Source organism: Phascolarctos cinereus, unplaced genomic scaffold, assembly GCF_003287225.1.
Source record: "Phascolarctos cinereus isolate Bilbo 61053 unplaced genomic scaffold, phaCin_HiC Scaffold_4;HRSCAF=312, whole genome shotgun sequence".
Lineage (NCBI taxonomy): Eukaryota > Metazoa > Chordata > Mammalia > Diprotodontia > Phascolarctidae > Phascolarctos > Phascolarctos cinereus.
Window position 1 is genome coordinate 465,863,927 of NW_027555847.1, and position 19,864 is coordinate 465,883,790.

The following is a 19,864-nucleotide window of genomic DNA, read 5'->3' on the forward strand; positions in this document are numbered from 1 at the left end:
TTTTAGGCCTCAGTTTTGTCAATATCTAAAGGGTATCTGATAGAGTATGTGCTCACTGAGGGCAAAGACTGTTTTGTTTCTGTCTTTGTATCCCCCATGTCTAGCGCACATACTAGGTACTTAATAAATGCTTGCTGATTGATTAGGTGACCTCAAAAGACCCTTCCAACACTAAATCTGTGATCTCAGGATATCATATGCAGGAACTGGTTGCCTCGTCAGATGCACTGTAGGAGGAACTCCTGTACTTGAGTGAGAAGTCGGACTGTATGCTGTCTAAGTTCCCTGCCAAGGCTTGAGATTCTATCGTTAGCCTTGAAATGAAAAGAATGAACTGATGACTACACAGGAAACTCATGTTTGCTGCCCTTTTTCTTCTTTCCTTTTAAAGTCACTAAAGCAAAGTTCTCAAAGCCAGAATGTCACCTTTTTTGAGGGATTGGGGCAGGGACTATTGTTCCATATCTCATCTGGCTGGAAAACCAGTGGCCAGTTATGGGTCTGATACCTCCTTACTGAACTACTGATTGGTAGTGAGGCTTTAATCTGCTCTGTTTCCAACCTGGGCCAATTTGTTCCTCTTTGGGTAGCCTGATGGCCCTCTGCAACCAGGGGTCACCTTATTAGTGCTAGACTTAGTGCAGACACCTGATGGGCTTTAGCCCCACTGTAGCTCGGAACTCCAGAGCTCCTGCAATCCACCAGCCTCAGGCTCCTTAGTAGCCAGGACTACAAGTGTGTGCTCACAATCACTTTCTAATGGACTCATTTTTAAAAAATCTATTCTACTCATTGCCAAATAGAGGTAACTTGAAAGTTATGTTTCTGATAGTTCCCTTTCAAAGTCTCCTAAATGCTATCTGGGCAGGATTCATCTAGTAATATTTCCACCCATGAGCTGAAATGCATACATACAAGGAATAGCCTTCAGATAGACTTCCTCTGACATTTATCCATAGAAGAATTTTCTTTCACTGTATATTAATCTGTAATCCAAACCAAGTCTTTTAGAAATCTCACAGAAACAGCAAATTTTAGTCAGAAGAGACCTCAGCAGCCATCTAATTCAAATTGTACCTGGATAGGATTTCCACTATAATATACTAATGTGGGCAGCTGGGTGGTGAGGTGGATAGAGTGCTGGGCCTGGAGACAGAAAGACCAGAGTTCAAATCTGGCCTCAGACACTTATTAGGCCTATGACCCTGTGCAAGTCACTTAAAACCCTTTGCCTCAGTTTCTTCATCTGTAAAATAAGCTGGAGAAGGAGATGACAAACCATATCAGTATCTTTGCCAAGAAAAATCCAAATGACAGAGTTAAACACGACTGAAATTATACTACTACTGTTTTCAGTCTTCCTTCATTGAAAGAAACTATTACCCCCTAATTTTACTTGAAGAAAGCTGCACTTCTTTTAAGTTTTCCTGATATTAAGTTAAAATTTGTAACATCTACCCCTTTTTTTGGTTTTGCCCTGTAGGGCCAAATGGAATAAGTCTAATACTTCTTCCAGATGATAACCCTACGGAGTCTTCTTTTCTTGACTAAGCATCCCTAGGTCCTTCATCAGATTCCCTAAAGGCAGGGACTCAGTGCCCTTTGTCACGTTCATTCTACCCCATGGATGTTCTCTGGCTCATTAATGTCCTACCTAAATGTATTGCCTAGTAGACAGAGGGGAAAATCTTAACTAAAAAATGAAATAAAATGCATTCACACATAGCATAGATGTTTTTTAAATATATAGAAAAAGGAGGGATCTTTTCCTTCTGGACAAAAATAACAACATATTAATGGGACCTGGTTGTTTTTTAGTCTACAGTCTGACCTCTGAAGCAAAATTGTAAGCATAGTCGTGCCAGGTCTGAGAACAGCGAGGGGTACACAGATTAATGACCAGTCTTTCCAGTCACCCTGGAGGCTGGAAACCTGCAGGAATTTGGCTCTTGCTATGAATACCTGTTCCAGGAAGAAATCTACCACAGGGACACTTACAGCAGGGGCCATTCAATAACTTGGTGGAACTTAACAACAACAACAACAGCAACAACAACATTGCCACTACATTTAACAAGAGGAAAGAACATGACTTTTCAGAGGACTCTGCACTGCACCATTTACAATATGAGAGTTAGAGGCATTGGCTTCGATTTCCCTACTACTAAAGGGGAGTTTAAGGTAGAGTTTACTCAGGGATGGCAACTACCTCACTCTTCCAGAAACTATCCTTAAACCTGAATCAAAGGCTGAATTTGGGGTCTGAGTCTGCTGATATAGGTATTTCTTATGTTTGGACATACAGAAAACTTTTAGATCATGAGGTGAAATGTCTTAGTTGGAAAGAGGGAAGGGACAGAGGAAGGAAGGAAGAAAGAGGGACAGAAGGGAGAGGGAAGGAGGGAAGGAAGAAGGAGGGAAAGAATGAATGAAAGGAGGGAAAGAAAGGAAGGAAAGAAGAATAAAGATTGGGAAAAGAGGAAAGAAGAAAAGAAGAGAGAGGAAGGAAGTATAAAAGAAAGAAGGGAGGAAACAAACATTTATTAAGTGCGTGCTATGTGCTAAGCACTATACTCTGCACTTTAAAAATCTGATCATTTGATCCTCACAACAACCCTTAAGTAGATGCTATTATTGTCACCATTTTATAGTTGAAGAAACTGAAGCAGACAGAGGTGTTAAAATTGTATCTTGTTCTGGCCCCCCGATCCCCCCCCTTCTAGTTAGTATAATAAGTAAGGTTATAAATCACCAATGTGAAGAAGTAATAGGCAGGAAATAAGACTGCAAAGGGGAACATGGGAGTCATGTACAAACCACCCCAAAGATCGAAGGAGCATGATTTACAAACTGTATCCTATATTGGTCAAAATTCACATCCTGGTAATATGTGCTGAATCAGCAGAAGCCACCTAGGCACTGCCTGTCAAGGTTCTGATGCTGTAATACATAAATTCCAGACAGAATCTGGACCTCCACAGTTCTGGGGCAACAGAATATCAAACGGTACTGATAATTTAGAGATGTAACTTTGAAGTTTTATTGATAACTCTGAGATGGTTTGGGTATGTTAATGAGCTAACCCCAAGGTGGCACAGATAGGAGTTGGTCTGTTCCCTCTCCAAAAAAAACTTTATAAAAATGAGACCTCAAACTCCTGTCATCTGCCCAAACACTCATGCATTGGGTCTGTGCTACCAAGTGCTCCCAACTCTAAGCCATTATTTGTTTTTATGGTGATTTTTCAGTCGGGTCCAACGCTCTGTGACCCTATTTGGGTTTTTTTGGCAAAAGTACTAGAGTGGTTTGCCATTTCCTTCTCCAGCTCATCTGACAGATGAAGAAACTGAGGCAAATAAGGTTAAGTGACTTGCCCAGGGTCACATAGCTAGTGAGTATCTGAGGCCAGACTTGAATTCAGGAAGACGAGTCTTTCTGACTCCAAACTGGAAGCTCTATCCTTTGTACTGTCTAGCTACACTGGTTACATAAGTGGTATTCTCTGCCACTCTCCCTTCCCATCCTCTTCCCCACATTACCTGTCTTCACCACCCCATCCCCTGTCCATCTACCTCTACCTGTGTTGCCTCTTGTCTCTACACCTTCTGTGATTATTAAAGTGTGATTGTTATCCTGTTCCCCACTGTCAGTTGTGGCCTTTCCCAGCAAGTACCCAAAGAACCTGGCATGCGTGATTCCATTTCATAATTTCATCAATTCACAGAGGTTAAGTGACTTGCCCAGGGTCACAGAGCTAGTAAGTGTCTAAGTCTGCATTTGGACTCAGGTCTTCCTGACTCCAGGCCCAGCTGCTCTCTCCACTCCTTCTGCAGGGGTAAAAAGTCCTAATTATAGCAAATTGTAACTGTAAGAAGAGCCAGGGGCTGATGATAAAACAACAACAACAACAACTAAGCCCATCTTGTTACTCCGTGGGGATTACCTGGGGATATGTTGGCTTTTCTTAGCATGAGTTTTGTGAGATCCTAGCAACTCTGAATTCTTTAATATGGCAAAATCTAAGGGGGGTGAGTCTGATACACACTGGGAGAGGGTTTAACAAAGCAAATTAAAATTAAACATCCTTATTCCTGCAGTCTAATTTAATGCTGGACTAGCCCTAAGCAGGTGGATCCAGATTGAGAGAGGCCCAGGGGAGGAGTCCAGGTTCGGGGAAATCTAGCCTACTCACGAGTCACCCTTGGAAATAGGCTCTCTGAACCTCCTGTCTCCCCTCCCTGAATATATTCTCCTAAGAGTCTTCTTCCCATGAACACCGGCCTGAAATAATACAGTAGAGAAAAATCAAGGTTTCTAGAATATTTAGAGAACTTTGATTTCTTTCCATTTTGTAGTGTTAGACTGACAGTCTGAAATGGTTTCCCCCTGAGGAACTTCAAAGCTAGGCCTTCCCTTTATCTTCCTGTCCTCCCCCCCACACACACACACATACTTCCTCCATCATAGGATCTTAAATTTAATACTGGAAGGGGCCTTGAAGGTTCATGGATCATAGACTTGGGCTTGATGGGACCTTGAAAACCATCTGGTCCAACCTCCACATTTTAGAAATGAGGAAGCTGAGATACAGAGAAGTTAAATGACTCATGCAGGGTCATTTAGGTAACAAGTAGCAGACCCGAATACGAACCCAGGACGACTGTGAATCCAGTGCCCTTTTACACTGTGTCATGTTGCCTTTCAAATCAGACATGTTCTGAACCCAGAGCTCTTAGGGATTTTCAAATTTACTATATGAACAACCCACATGATTTTGTACTTACCTGCATTACGCTCAAGGCATATAGCTATAACAACATTGCCTTCCCTCTCTTATTTATTTCTTATTCATCCTGTATATTGCTTGTTTGTCCATATTTGTTTGCCTGTTGTTTTCCTCATTAGAGTGTAAGTTCCTTGAGGGCAGGGACTTTTGTATTTCCCAGTCTTTAGCCTGGAACATTTTGTTGTTGTTCAGTTGTTTCAGCATATCTGACCTCTTCATGACCTCATTTGGGGTTTTCTTCGCAAAGCCCTTACAATGCTTTACCATATCCTTCTCCAGCTCATTTTACAGATAAAGAAACTGAGGCAAACGGGGTTAAGTGACTTGCCCAGACTCACACAGCTAGTAATTGTCTGAGGCTGAATTTGAACTCAAGTTTTCCTGCCTCTAGGACTTGCACTCTATTCACTGTGCTGTCTAGTTGCTCAGCCTAGCACATAGGAGACGCTTAATAAATGTTTATTGACTGACTGACTGGCTGACTGAACTGTCATCTCCCTCTTTTTCCCATGCCAGCTGGGAGCAATGGTTCCTACCATTTAACCCAAAAGGAAGGCCAAATGTGGGATCCCATGGGATCCCCCCTAGTTTGGTTTCTGAGATCTATACAAGTACCCAAACACTTTAGCAGCCTTTCATAGCCAGAGTCTTAGATAGAACTATCTCAAACTGAAAATATCTCCCCTCAAGGCCCATCTTATGGTACCTTTTTCCATGTCACTCCTGATCTGCTCCTCCAGGTCCTCTGGGGACATGTAGACTTCTCCTTCTCCTCCCTTTGGGGACTTGGGCCGACAGCGTCCGCAGCAGCAGTTACAACAGCAGCAGAGGCAGCAGCAAAAGTAGCAACCCGTCAGGATACCAAAGAGTACAAACAGGGTCTGGATGAGACAAAGCAAGAGAAGGAAAAATTCCAGAAGAGATCATTGGAGTCACAGGATCACAGATTTAGGGCAGGATCGGAGCTCGGAAGTCATCTGGTTCAGTCCCTTGGCTTTACAAATAAGGAAAATGAGGTCCAGAGAATAGACATTTCTATAACACCTGCCCTGTGCCAGATACTACACGAAGCACTTTACAAATATTTGATCTTCACAACAACCCTAGGATAGATGCTGTTATTATCCCTATTTTATAGTCAGGAAACTAGAGCAAACAGTGGTTAACTGACTTGCCCAGGGTCTCAAGTATCTGAGGCCAAATTTGAACTCATGTCTTCCTAACTCCAGGCCAAGCACTCTATCCACTGAACCACCTGACTTAGTGACTTGCCCAAGGACACACAGGTAGTAAGTCAGCAACAGAGCCAGGTTTTTGAGCCCAGGCCCTGTGGTTTCAAGTTCAGTGTTCTTTACCATCATAACATGCTTCCAGAATACCACTGAGTTGGGGATATATAGATTATTAGTGTCGGCAGAAGTCTTAGAAATGATGAGAATAGTACAGGTATCCCTTCCACATAGAAGGGGTTAGGGACATGGTACCACCTCAATCTGGAAAATCCACATAAAATTTTAAACTGTGCCTTTGTACCAGAGAAGAAGTTTGACTTATTATGGTATTAAAAGATAAAACATGTATTATACAGTACTATACATATATTTTATGCATTTCTGAGTTTCTAAACTTTTTCTGTGTTGTCTGCTGGCCTTCACATTTCATCTTCCATAAAACTCTCCAAAAATTCCCATGTGATTTCTCATGCCTACCCAGGATATATCAAAACTGTGATGGGCAAAGTCATAGTGCTAGCATTTATACAGACTGTCACAACAGCTTGGGACACCCTGTAGATCACTTTAAGGCTTACAAAATGCTTTACACACATTATTTCATTGGATCCTTGAAACCCTACAGATGCACTGATTATTTTTTGCATTTTACCGATGAGGACATTGAGCCTGAGGCTAAATGACTTGCCCAGGGCCACACAGCTATGAAGTAGAAATCCTAATCTCAAGGTGGAAAGGACCTCAGATGCCATCAAGTCTAACGGCTTTATTTTACAGATGAGGAAACTGAGGCCCACAGAGTTATAAGTGACTTGCCTAAAGTTGCACAAGTAATAAATCATAGAGCCAGGTTTTAAACTCGTCTTGAGATTCCAGGTTCAGCATATACTGTGATGCCAGAATCCCGCAGAGCTGGGAAAAGGTTTCGGAGATTGACATATTCACAGTTTACCTATCATAAGTTTGCTGTCCCAGACCACCCACTTCCCCTACCATCCTTAGCCTCACCCTTTCCACCCAGTAAAGGAAACCATAGATACTAGCATCTGGAAACATGTATTTCTCATCTTAGAACATAATTATCAGCGTCCAAATACCTCCAAACTGAGATAGCTGTATCTCATCTCCTCAGATGGCAAACGTTATCTGTAGCTCACACGCACGTACATTCACACATGTATGTTTACTCCACTATAGTTTTCACACAGGTTGTCCCCCTGTGACTGAACCCTGAGCTCCACCTGCTAAAAATCTTTTTCTGCCTTCAAGGCCCAGCTCAGGTTACCTCTCCCACAAGAAGCCTTTCTAGACCTCAAATCCTCTCCTCTCCAGCTGAAAGTGATCTCAGATTTCTGTTAAAACATAAAACACTTGGTGTGAGCATCTCCTTTACCCTTATCATGTGCTACTCATTTCACACTCATTCATTGGCACACACACAGTTTCATCCTTTTAAGATAAGACACTAAAGGGGACAGACAGTGTTGCCTTTTTGTGTTCCCCAGTGCCTAGTAGGTTACCTAGGGTGGGCATTTAATAAATGTTTTTTTTCCAAAGTAATTTAATTGTTCTCACCTCTCCTAGCCCAGATAGCAAGAGAAGCTGCAGGCATTTAGTTCTTCTAAGAACAATGTAATCTGTTCCATGTTCTTCAATTTTTCTTGTAATATTTCTTTATATCGAGGTCATATACCATGTATTTATCTTGGTAAAAAGTGTAAGATTTTGGTCTATGCCCAGTTTCTACCATACTGCTTTCCAGTTTTCCCAACAATTTTTACCAAATAATGAATTCTTATCCCAAAATCTTAAGTCTTTGTACTAGTCAAATACAAGGTTATTATATTTATTTGCTGCTGTACATTGTACATCTACTCTGTTCCATTGATCTGCCTTTCTATTTCTTAGCCAGTACCAGGTAGTTTTGGTAATTACTGCCTTATAATTTAAGATTTGGTGGTACTAAACTGTCTTCCTTTATACTTTTTCATTAGTTCATTTGATATTCTTGACTTTTTTGTTCTTTCAAATGAATTTCTTATTATTTTTTTCTAATTCAGTAAAATAATTTTTTGGTAGTTTAATTGGGATGGCATTCAATATATAAACTCGTTTAGGCAAAATTGTCATTTTTATTATATTGATCCTGCCTACCCATGAATAATTAATATTTCTCCAGTTATTTAAATCTGATTTTATCTGTATAAAAAGTTTTTTTATAATTTTATTTATACAGTTCCTCGGTTTATTTTGGCATAAATAAATAAGTTTAAATTAAAAAAACAATGTAACCACCGAGGGAATAAAAAAGCCCATTTAAAAAATTTTTTGAAGTATGTCTGGTCATTATAAAAAGCCATAGACTAAAATGAGTCAACCAGCCCAGGTTTGTTTGCTACCTAACAGAAGAGAATTGCTCTCCCCAAAGGATAAGAATGTTAGAAATCCAGCCAGCATCACCTGCTAGCCACACAAATAACAGGGCCAAAACACCAAGACAGGAGATTGGGAGATGAAAATTCAGTCTCCTTTTGTGACTTGTGGATGATTCAGCTGAAGCACATCTTGGTAGGGAGGAACAACATGACTTGTCTAGACAGGGGCACGGCTAGGTGAATTGGCTTATTTTCCTGAGAGTGGGTGACAGTGTCAATGACGCCAGGCCCCCAAAGACCACTCTGCAAAGGGCCTTTACTCAAGGCTGGTGTTCCATAGGGTGGGGGGTAGAGATGTTTCTGCTGTGCACCCTGAGAGCTCTGTCCTCCTGTCGGTCCCTGAGGAATGCAGAAACTACTTGGACAATAGCTAGGCCTGTGGTATGGGTAGATGCTTCTTCCCAGCATTTCACAAATTTTATAACATATTCTTGAGACACATCTCTTACATTAACCTTCTTTGAGAATGAAATGGCTTAGAACTTGTAGCATTAGGTGGTGGTAGACTAGTTACACTAAAAAACAGGAAGGAAAAGTCACCAAGGCAAAGAGAACATTTGTTATAAGTAGTGCTAGCATTCATACTTTAGATTACTTAATATTTTTTTTCCTCATTTTGGTCCAGACTTGTGATTCCATCCATCTTGGGAACTCTTGGTGTTGAAACTTCTTCTCCATGCAGATAGGAAATCTGTCCGTTTCTTAGTCTTAGAGAGTCAGCTGAAGTGCCAAGAGGTCGTGACTCGCCACCCCCAAACCCCAACTAATGTTTTCATTAGTACTGGACTTGAAACTAGGATTTCCTGGCTCCAAAGGACTGGAAGAAGGGGGTGGGAAGAGGAGAAGAGATGGGAAAAGGAACAAGCATTTTTTGACCACGATTTTAGAGGCATTCCATAAAAATAGCACTTTACAAATGTTATTTCATTTGATCCTCTCAACAACCCTAGGAAGTAGATGCTATGATTTTTAATGGTTGAAGAAACTGAAGCAGGCAGAAGTTAAGTGTCTTTCACAGGATCTCATAACTAGCAAGGTCTGAGACCTGATTTGAACTCAGAACTTTCTGACTAATCCTAGTGCTCTATCTACTGCATCACCTAGCTTATCCAATAGGGCTTGGACATGCTGCTTTAGTATTAGTATAATTACTGTTTTGGGAATCTCCTTTATTAGATGATGGTACATTCGACAATTGAGTCACCTTTATTGGCCATTGGTTTTTCTGATTTTATAAGCCTGTCTGCCTTTCCCCTGACCCTGGAGCCTTTTAAAGTGTGGAAAGGGGTTGTCAAGGCCCCCTTTTCTGCAGAAAGAAGATGTAGGGGGAACACAAGAGCCTTCTTTAAGTATCTGAAAAGCTGTTGTGTGAAAAGAGAACAAATGTATAGATATGGCAGAATCAGCAGCAATGAGTGAAGGTTGATGGGGGTAAATTAGAATTGCCCCAAAATGGAATGAACTGCCTCAGTAAACAGTTCTCCATCATTGGAGGTCTTCGAGCAGAGACTGGGTGACTGCATGGCAAGGATGTTGTAGATTCCTGTTCTGGTACAAACTAGAAAGACTGACCTCTGAGGTCCCTTACAATAATCAATAATCACAACAACAATTTTAATGGTATTCCACAATCCTGTGTTCCAGCAGCACGAAGTTTATTTTTCCCCTCCTGCTGGAAGGCCATGCTTACCTAACTTTTGTGAAACTGGCAGGACATTAAGTTTATAATTTTAGCAAAAGAAATAATATGTGTCACTCGTACCAATTCAGCTTCATCCTGGTATGGGTAAGAGCCACCAAGGACTTAACTGATAATAGTTTATATATAAATATATGTATCATGGCTTTAGTCTCTTCCTAGAGAACCATGTGTGTACACGAATGTATAGTGAGTCAAAGCTACCACTATCACATAAGTCCATGCTTATGTTGAAAACAAACCTGGTGGCTGTATATCCAAGAGGATTCTAATTTCACAAGGTTCCTAAAATGCAGATTTTTTTTTGTTCCACCATCTATCTGCCATTTTAGTTCACACTATATTAATATATCCTTCACTTTTCTGTCCTCTATTTCTTCCTCTTCTCTCCCTGCTCCCCCCATTGAAGGGAATTATGTGTCCATTGTCCCAGGACCATTTCACTCCAGGGAAAAAAAAAGTCCTAGTTAGAGCTTCTGTAGGGGCAATTTCAGTATGTGTTTGTGGGAGAGTAAACCAACCGTCAATAGGGGTCGTGTTTTCCTAGTACTAGCTCATAAAATGACATTTCAGTAAATGCCTTTTCTTCGGATATATTTGTTTCAAATGGTTTATTTTTAAAGGTGAATCTGACAGTGGGGGCTCATCAGCCATAGTTTTAGGAGCGTGGACCCACAGAGTACTTTAAACTTGGTTCCCTCAGAAAATCCAAACTGCAAGTACAAATTTGGGTGTTGGGTGGTTTAGAGGAGATGCTACAGATATTATCAGATTACGGTTTAAATCTATAATCAGTCTTTTGGAATCCACCACACTTTTACTCATTGAAGTGCAAAGGGTAGCACCATATATACTATGAAGTATATAGGGGGGATAATGTGGTACTGAGGCAAGAGAACTGGAGTCTGGAAAAGCCTGGGTCCTGGGTTCTTTATCCCATTTGCAAGACATTAATTGCTTGAGCATAAACAAGGCACTCTCTGCTTGAGCCATCAGGAAAAGTACTATCTTTGCAGAGATATTGCCTGGATTCAAATCCCTTTTCTTCCAGTTTATCTGTGAGACTTGAGTGTATCACTTTCCCTGGGCCACAGATAATGAAGGGATTGAACTTAATGACCTTTGAGGTTAGAGTTAGCATTACATCTCTAAATCTACAATCCTATGTTTTTAGACCAAGGGAAATCAATTAGAGGAAAGAAAATGTGTGGGACAAGTGAAAGTTTCTCATATGAAATGGAAGCTATACTCCAAAATTTAGTTAAGGCTTTAGCATTAGCTGGGCCTAAGTTTTGTTTTCTTGTAAATCATATGATCAGGTCATGTACCTGTTGCCCACCCCCTCCCTTGTTCTGTAACTACCACCCCAGCCTTATCTTTACCAAATAAATCAATCTTGTAGCTCCCAAGCTTGTTTTGGGTAAAATGTATCTCTTAGTTTCTGGGTAGAATGTAAGGTCTCTTACCTCAACCAATGAGGATAAAGAGATTGAGGTAAACAAGTGTGTGTGGGGGGTTTCTTAGAGTTGTTTGTCTAAGGGTATATAACTGCTTGCTTGCTGCTTGTATCCTGCCTCCCTACTCCAATCCGCCCTGGGTAGGTGATGCCCGATTCTCACGAGAGACTTGCTAAATAAAACTTATGTTCCTAACTAAAGAAGCCTCTGAATTTTATTTTGGGTAAGTGGTCTCTATCCCACTCAAAAACAATTAAAGATGCAAGGGAGGGAAATGTGATGGAAAAGTTCCCAGAGGAATCTTGAGGAAATGGGATCATGAATACAAGGGGAGGGTTTGCCTTGGGAAGGAGAAAGTTTATTTTTCCTTCTGAGGCAGAAAGAAAGAAGGGAAAAACAAAGATAGAGAACATCTTGAGTTAGAGAAGAGGGAAGTCGAGGGAATTCATACTTGATCTCATTAGGTTAAGCAGCGCCTTCTTCATTAAGCTGTTTATATTTATAATTTATATATATAATATATAATATAATATATATATAATATAATTTATATATATATATAATTTATAAATGGGTCATGTTACAAATGTTCATCTTTAAATCAAGTTGTTTGGCACATTTCCATTCACAAGAAAAAAATATTATAAAGAGTAGTTGAGTAATGAAATAATGTATGGTAATGAATTTTGAAAATTTTAAAGCACCATATAAATGTTATTTGTTATTATTGTCTAAAAACATTTAAATCATAATTTAATTGAACTAGAGTAATACAGAATTTATAACATTATTTTATTTGAAAACTTTATACAGTTATTGCTATGTAAAAACTAAATTAAAGGTCCAACATGTCCCTCTGATACAATTCCATATGCATGCACTAACCTATCCTCTCATGTTAAAGCTATATCTTCTGATGGGGACTCAGCAGGTTCCATTTGTAGCAGAAGGGGAATAGGAAAGGATAAGAGGGTTCCAGGTATTCTCCAACCAAGACAGTAAGGGGTCTGATATCCTGGGCAGATCCAAAAGCACTGGGAAGGGCATAAGAACTAACATTTACATGACACTTGGAGATTTGTGAAGCATTTTACAGTTATTAGCTCATCAGATCCTCATAGCAAGCTCATGTGCCAGTATTATGGATATTATTACTGTCCCTTCCCTATTATAGATGAAGAAACTGAGATTTCATAGAAGTTCACAGACCATGCCTTACCGATGGTTATGCAACTAGTTAAGAATCAGAGGCCAAGTCTCCTCTGACTTTACACATTGCTCCTTCTACCACACCACACTGCCTCTCTGGGGGCCTCAGTGAGGAGGACTGCCTTCCTGGGTTGATGGTCCATATTTGATTCAATGGGGATTTATTAAGTCCCTGCTATCTGCCAGACACCACCCTAAGTACTGGAGAGACAATTCAAAAATGATACAGTCCCTGCTTCAAGGACCTCACGTAGGTATTCCTAAGTAGGGGACCGCTTATATTTATTTAAGTTACCTTTCATTCATTTGCTCATTTTTTATTTTTGCAAGGTTTGTAGATGAAGGTAGGAATGGGAACAGCATCCGGAATGTGAAATCTGTTAGATTCATACTGATTAAGCTTGATTCCTATGTAGATAAGAGTCATGAAAGATTTGACTAATAAAGCCAAGTATCATGGCTTTAGTCTATACCTATAGAGAATCATGTATATTCACAGGTACATAGTAAGCCAAAGCCCTCATTATCATATGAGTCTGTGCTTATATTGGGAATGCTTTGGAAACCAAACCTAGTGGCTGTGTATCCAAGTAGATTCTAACGACGGGAGGTTCCTAACATGCAGATTTCCCCCTCCTCCCACCGTTTACCTGTCATTTTAGTTCACACTATATATAATATCTTTCACCTCTCTGTCCTCCTCTACTTCTTCATTCTCACCTCTCCCCCACTGCCTTTCTCCCACTCCCTCAGAGAGGGCTCAAGTTGAGCGTATATGACACACGTACCACATACCATCTCCCTGAGTATTGTTGTTTCTGTAGCCTGTGCTATATATAGCAAAGTACACAGCTAAATTTGTTCTAAAATAATTTATTAAGCAGTTGTCACACAAATGAATTTTTTTTTTGGCTTTCAGGAGTGATTCACTTTTTATTTTGTCATTACAGGAGGGGAAGGGGGAGTCTGAATTAACCCGAAGCTCCAACTTCAAATATAATTAATATCCTGAAGTGTTACAAGACATGCTGTGTATTTTAATTGTTTGATCAATTAAAACAGAAAGGAAAATTCCTCAAATAGCACCTTTTCAGGGAAGTGATAGCTACGTATGTTTTCGAGACTTGAATGACAACACAGTTAAGCAAAAAAGTTTCATAATGGAAAAAACTCCACAAATCCAAGATTTTCCAGGAAAACCCTTCAAAGAAAAGAAGTAGTCTCACCTTTGCCCACCAGCTGGACAGCATGAAGTAAGTGTTAACATTTTCCTCTCCAAACTGTTCTGCCACGTAGAGTCCCAGCGACCCATACTTATCATAGATATTTTTCTTTGTCAAATCTGTCAATATAGTGTGAGCATTGTTGATCTCTTTAAACTTCTCAGCAGCCTCAGGATTATCTGGATTCTTGTCCGGATGGTGTTTCAGAGCCAATTTTCTTAAAAATGAAAAAGAAAGAAGGAAAGATTCTATTTGACCACAGCCAAATCATAAATGGTCTATTTAAAGGAAATTTTTACATGATTGCACATGTATAACCTATATCTGAATTGCTTGCCATCTGAGGAAACGGAGAGGGAAGGAAGGACCAGAGGGAAAGAATTTGGAACATAAAAAAAAAATTAAATTGTTTTAATATGTAATTGGGGAAAAATAGTCTGTTTAGACAGTGTGTTCCAAATTTGCAGATAGCATTTGATGGTAAACTGGGCGAAGTAATATAAAAGTACTACTATTGATATAATGCTTTTAAAGCTTACAAAGTATTTTACATTATATTATCTCATTTGATCTTCATAACAATCTTTTGAGGAAGGTGCTATTATTATGTGCATTTTACAGATAAGGAAACTGAGGCTGAGAGAGGTTAAATGACTAGACAATCATAGAGTTAGAAGAAACTTCAGAAAGTCATCTAGACCAAACCCTGCCCAGGGTCACATAGCTAGTAAGTGTCTGAAGCTAAATTTGAACTCAGGTCCTCCTGACTCCAGGGCTGGTGCTCTATCCAGTGTGCCACCTAGCTGCCCCCTGTCAGCATTCACCTTTTTATCCTTATTATCCCCTGTTTGCCCACAGAGAGCCTGAGGGGAAGCAGCATGGTACAGTGTACAGAACATTTCCTCCAAACCCAGAGAACTTGGGTTCAAATCCTTCCTCAAATACATCACTCAACCTCCTCAATGTCCTTGGCCTCCAAGGTCCCTTCCAAGCTCTACATCCATGATTCCCTGTATTACAAGGATGGGATAGAAGAGAACAAACATTTAGTAAGGGCTTACTAGGTGTCAGGCATAGTATCTCATTTGATCCTAACAAACAAATCCTGTGAGGTAGATATAGTTATTATCCCCATTTTATAGGTGAGGAAATTGAGGCAAACAGAGGTTAAATGACTTTCCCAGTGACACAGCTAGTGTCTGAGGCCAACTCTATCCACTGCCTAGCTAGCTGCCTTAGGAAGGAAAGGTGTCAGGCCTTATGGGTGTTAAAGGAGTCAGGGATAAAACCCGAGTCTTTGGCTCTCAGTCTAGATCCCTACTCTCGATATAAGCCACAGAATGACCACTCCCTTGATGTATAGGGTCTCCTAAGTGCTAGGGAGGGTCAGGAGCACATTTCTCCTGCTATCGCCCTGTGTGTTCCCCTTCATAAAAGTATTTTCTAAATTAATCAATAGCCTCCCAAAAGACCATTCTGCTATTCATCCAGTGCAGTTAGAACCAGGTTTACGTTGGAGGACATTACCTCAAATGAAGTGGCATCCCAATAATACGATACAATCAGCTGCTTCAACCAACAGTTAATTTGGGGGAAAAAATAGATCTGTCAAACCAGGTTCTTCATAGCATGTAGCCACACACCAGGGAATGGTTCAGGCCATATTTTCTTTTTAGCCAGTAATATCATCATCCTGAAGATGCTACCTAAATCTAAGCTCAGTGGAGCTATCTCTGCCTCTGATCCCTAGACTAGTGCTAACTCCCACCATCTTTAATTCCACAAACCACTCCTCCAGATTAGCTGACCTCCAGATTCTTGGCTTTCTATGAACTCAAATGCTTTCTCAAGAAGGTCAAATGAATGACTTTTCTCTCTTCTTTTCTTTTACTGGCAGCATGGTCGCTGGTACCATACTGGTTCCTGGTAATTAATATATGGCGCAAAACCCTGTGATTTTTGTCCTTAAAAATTTATAAATGTGCATAGAGCCAAAAGCAGTATATTTATTTGTAAATGCAAAACACAGAATGAAGAGGGCTGGTTGAAAGGCCCGTTGTGTGAAACGTACCATTTTGGTAACAATATAAAACCGTGTTCCAGTTTACTCATGATGAAAAATGCTTTCCAACCGGCAAACAGCTGGGGTGAGCAATGGGGCTTCCTTTTACCTTTCGACTCTTGAGAGCACTGCTGTTGTGCTCATGGCAAGCCACTCAATCAATTTCTGTTGAAATTGAGTTTGTAGAATTTTGCAGTGATTTTGCTGCATTTGAATTGATTATAATTCTTTGAAAAACAGGTATTGAATTGGATTATCCCCTGTGTTCTTAGCTATTCCAATTCAATTCCATTCAATTCAACAAACATTTATTAGGCATCTACTGTGAGCATAGCCTGTGCTAGGAGCAGGGGGAGATACAAAGTTTAGAAAAAACAAAGTTCCTGCCTTATAAAGCTTACAGTCTAATTTGGGGATATGACATAGATAATTATAATATAAAATAATGCATGATAGATCTATACATTAAACACATGGAAGTAAAGCAGGTCCAAGGGAGCAAACATAATTAATAACACTTTGCCTTTTAATCCTGAATACATTGCTGTTCCTTGGGACCAAGCAATAACCCATGTGGTATTAGTAGCTTGTCATATTATACTTGCAGAGTATTGCCCTCAGAATTGCAGCATTTCAGAATTAGAAGGGGCTTCAAAACTCATCTAGTCTAACCCAAACCTAAATAAAAATCACTTTTATGATTGTCATCTAGGTCTTGATTAGTGCTAATAATGAATCTTGCTAATAATGAAGTGTCTGTGTTATTCAAATTTTCACTATTCATAGTTATGATTACACAATCATATATAATGTAAAAAATGTAAAAATATAATGTAAAAAGTGCTTTATATAAAATTATCCTATTTGATCCTTACATTGTTTGTAATTGGTCCCAACCCAATGAAAATATGTGTTGAAAAATTTTTTAAATAAGTTTTAAAAACTTTTTCTTAATGTAATAACACCAAAAGATTAAAAGTATGTATTTCTGATTCAAGCTTATTAAAAGGTAATAATTTTTTTAAAAAATTAAATGAATAGTATCCTTAAAGATAAGCCTACACAGATAATATGATGATATGATAACATTGCTTTTGTTGTTCAAAATAGTTTAGCAGCATAAACCAAACTTTCTCTTTCTTTAAATATTCATATATGTACTGGTTGGTGCAGACAGCTTTATCCACATCTCGGCAAATTTGCCTGCTAACATTCTGACACAATGCACCAAGTATAATTGAATGACCTGAGGTATTATCTGAAGTCAGTAATGCTTTAAATGCAATATTACTATTGCTGCTATATTGTTCAACATTTGGGCTAAAATAAAGAAAATCATTCTTCATAAACAGCATTAGTCACCCATGCTTCCTTATTTGTTGGCAAAAGAACTGGAAGTGACTGATGTAGCCTTTTAAAGAGTAAGGATTTCAAGGCAGATAAACATTGTTTTAATTTAAAATCCCCTTTTCTGTTACCTCCCAATAAAAGCATTGGGTGATCTTTAGACACTTTAAATCCAGGTTGAGTTTTTTTCTTTCTTAGGAATGTAAATTCTGGAAGGCATAATTTCCCAGACTAAGCCTATTTTATCAACATTAAAAAATTTTAATCAGTCTTTCTTCTTCAGTTATTTTCCTCAAAGTATCAGGATGTTTAGCTGCCCTGTCCTGAACCTGAATTAGCCACCTCTGGTGTATTAATGGCAGCATTTCCTCTGGTTTTTTTCAGGGTCTGTATACCAAGCAAGGCAAATGCAAGGCATAGGGCCTGATACTTAAAAGAATATAGATCCCTATCCAACTCCTATATCTATATCTATATCTATATCTATATCTATATCTATATCTATATCTATATCTATATCTATATCTATATCTATATCTATATCTATATCTATATCTATATCTATATCTATATCTATATCCATATACATACACACACACATACATATATATATATACCTCTCCTTCTTATGGCTCGGCTATAGGCTGACATGCAGTTCCAAAGTCTAACAGAGTGCCAGCTTTCCTTCACTGTTTTTTTTTTGTTTTTGTTAGGCAGTGGGGTTAAGTGATTTGCTCAGGGTCACACAGCTAGTAAGTGTTATGTGTCTGAGGCTGAATTTGAACTCAGGTCCTCCTGAATCCAGGGCCAGTGATCTATCCACTGTACCACCCAGCTGCCCCTTTCCTTCACTTTTTAAGCACTGTTTGGATCTCTGCCAGCTCAAAATGCAGAGAAATTCATTCTCATTTGGTTTCTCATGTTCTTCTAAATACAGAGTTGGAGAAAAGAAAGAATGGAGGGACTGATCTTGAACCAACCCTATTTCCCCTCACTAACAGCACTCTGAGACCTTCTGGCAGACACCTGGACTTTGGGACCTCCATAGGAAAAATTCCTCCACAAGAGATCAGGCTAACAGAAATACTTGTTAAGGATCCCCATCTTTTTTTTTTTTTAACTTTTTAAAGTTCAGGTCTGCAGTTTCCTTTGTGTGAGGAGTTCCTAGTATGGAAACTCCCTTCACCAATGCCCATCTGTAATTTAAAGTCTTAGAGAGTTGCCATCAGTGTGGGCAGTGATAGTTTCCCAGGTCACATAGCCTGTCTGTGAAGATGGAAAATAAGTAGGCATATTTAGTGAGAAGAAAATGTCTTGAACCAAACTCCACTTTGACAAATTGCCATTGAGGGCTGAAGATCCTTTTTTTCAACAGCTTCCCCATAGTGAAGTCAGCAGGGAGGAAATCCTGAGGCAAAAGGCAACCTTTTACTTCAAGATTTTAAGTGTTTGTGCCCTTAACTAATGCACTGATCTGGGCTGGCTAAAGCTGGCATCTTGTTTGCAGTTACTATGTACTTCTCCCCTTATTTCTCCTTCCAAAATTCAGAGAAGCTATGAAATTACATGTGGAAGCCAGTTGGAGCCCAATGTTGTATTGAGGCCACAGTTGGGACTATTTGTTTTTCTGCTGCAGACAACTGTTAAGAAGGCTAGTCTTCTGCCTGAGTGCTCCCCTATTTTCTCAACTTCACTCTAAATTCTGAACTCCTATCTCCATCCACACTGATTCAACTCTGAACTGTGTTCCCAACCCCTAGGTTAGACCTTTTTTTCCCTTGGACCAAGACCAGAGCTCTGCTTGCTATGCCCTGGTTACACTTTTTGTAAGGCTGGTTGGCAATTCCCACACCCTCACCCCAAACAAAGCTTCCACCCCTGCTTCTCTGATCCCATGACTGCCTTCCCCTGCTTCTGTTTGGTTGCTTCAAAAAGCCTGTTCTTTCTGCTAAAACTCTGATTTTTCTCAAAAGTTTCTCTTCCAACTAAAAGTTACCATGCCACTGTCTCAGGAAGGTCCCTCCCTGACCTGTCTCCGAGGACTGAAGTTTTGTGGCTGTGTGTGGAAAGCCTAATAGTGAGCTCACTGGTTGTGGCCTCTGTAGTTCTAGAGAGCAGTAAGAAGGGAATGGAGTAGCCTCTGCCGATAGGGATTCAAGACTGGACTTTTGATTTTATTATACAATTTATTATTTATTATTTATTAATTATTGTTAATTATTATTATTATTACATGGAACTCTTAGATGAGAAATTTTCTCTACCAATTATTGTTCAATTGTGTCCTATTCTTCATGACCCATTTGGGGTTTTCTTGGCAAAGATACTGGAGTGGTTTGCCATTTCCTCCTCCAGCTCATTTTACAGATGAAGAAACTGAGGCAAATAGAGTTAAGTGACTTGCCCCAGGGTTA

The 19,864-nt window shown here is 39.6% G+C and overlaps 1 protein-coding gene across 7 annotated transcripts in view; it reads right to left on the reverse strand.

Annotated features, from left to right (window-relative positions):
- The window catches only part of DNAJC5B (DnaJ heat shock protein family (Hsp40) member C5 beta), a 116,417-nt gene that overhangs the window by 7,647 nt on the left and 88,906 nt on the right, over positions 1–19,864 (reverse strand). For all 7 annotated transcript variants that reach the window (XM_021002129.2, XM_021002128.2, XM_021002125.2 and 4 more), the window contains 2 exons: positions 14,045–14,258; positions 5,493–5,667 (listed from right to left, as the gene is read on the reverse strand). In XM_021002129.2, coding sequence (XP_020857788.1) covers positions 5,493–5,667; positions 14,045–14,258 — 389 coding nt within the window. The remainder of the gene's footprint in view (positions 1–5,492; positions 5,668–14,044; positions 14,259–19,864) is intronic.